The sequence below is a fragment of the Trichinella spiralis genome (genome assembly GCF_000181795.1).
Source record: "Trichinella spiralis strain ISS 195 chromosome Unknown Scfld5509, whole genome shotgun sequence".
NCBI lineage: Eukaryota > Metazoa > Nematoda > Enoplea > Trichinellida > Trichinellidae > Trichinella > Trichinella spiralis.
Genome location: NW_003532448.1, coordinates 1 through 1,299, shown reverse-complemented (window position 1 = coordinate 1,299; position 1,299 = coordinate 1). Strand labels below are relative to the sequence as shown.

Sequence of the window (1,299 nt, the reverse complement as noted above, 5' to 3'; positions counted from 1 at the left end):
CCTTTACCATGTGCCACCCGTAGGCGGTGGCAAAACTCGTGCATTAACAATCAATGGGTGCCGCTGTAATTTGAACGCCACAACTCATCAACAAATGGATCATTATTGAAATATGATTTCTTGTCCATGTCCATACACTCTAGAATTCGAGTAGGAGCGTCCGTCGAAGCAAACTAAATATATACCAATTTATTATTATTAGTATTATCAATATTTAAAATCATTAACATACTCGAATTATAGAAGTCGTTTGACACGCTTTCAATTTCTTGTTGTATCTTTGACAGTTTGCCACTTGACAAAGCTAAATTAGACAAAATAAATTCATTGTATTAAAAAAAAAGTTGAAACAATTGTCCGTTTTTTGTACTTCAACTGGGAAATAAATTGGTTTTGATTTACTGCCGACTTCAACCAACGGCAAATTTGGATACTTTAATGGCCCATAAACATCACGAAAATATTCCGCAACTGAAATTTCTTTTCCATCTTTTTGGAATTTCATCGATACTGCCGTACTGAGTATATTTTTAATACGATAAATTCGATCTTGATTTCGATGTGTTGTATGAATGCAGACCCCTAAATTAATAAATAATGTTTAAATATATTTCAAATATTCCAATGACGATTACCTTTTAATTCTGGTATCAACAAGTTCAAATGTTCTGGTTGAAGTTGGGTATTCAATCTAAGCTGATTTGGATGAAATCTTACTTCACGTTCATCACCATTCAATATGTCGCAAATCAAATTTATCAGTGACTGACGCTTGTAAAAGCAACTGTGTGATACTAAAATCCATTTCAATTATTAAAATTTTTTTCACCGAAATGAAAAACAATTTCCATCACACCATCAATATTAATCGCTGGTCGAAAACCATCAATTACGCGCGCAGAAATGAACAAGCCTCTCCATAATTCAATGCCATATTTCACGTCCACACCAGCACCTTGTGGAATGCAATAAAATGAATTCCTGACTGCTTTGAATGATTTCGACAATCTGAAATTATTCCAATTCATAAATTAAAACTGTTATTAAACTGCAATTTACTCAAATAATGGAGATGAACGCCCTTGTGCAAACAATATATCCAAAAAATTGAAATTGGACCCCTTTTCACGTTCATCCAGCGAACCGGCTTCTGCATTTCTGAAGTCCAAGTGTACCAGACCAGTAAATTTCATCAAATAGACACTCTGATGGGTTTATTTTCCTCGAACCAGGCTTTGACGGAAACTTTTTCCTTTAAATTATACCAATTATTCATAGTATTGCAACAATTACCAATTT

General features: G+C 33.7%; 1 protein-coding gene across 1 annotated transcript; it reads right to left on the bottom strand.

Annotated features, from left to right (window-relative positions):
• Positions 1 to 50: 50 nt before the first annotated feature.
• Positions 51 to 1,193, bottom strand: Tsp_14991 (putative protein tag-76). Its single transcript, XM_003366729.1, is given in 6 exon segments — positions 51 to 173; positions 186 to 304; positions 403 to 582; positions 636 to 794; positions 857 to 1,008; positions 1,060 to 1,193. The coding sequence occupies 6 exon segments, from the start codon at positions 1,191 to 1,193 to the stop codon at positions 51 to 53; spliced, it is 867 nt and encodes a 288-aa protein (XP_003366777.1).
• Positions 1,194 to 1,299: the final 106 nt, after the last annotated feature.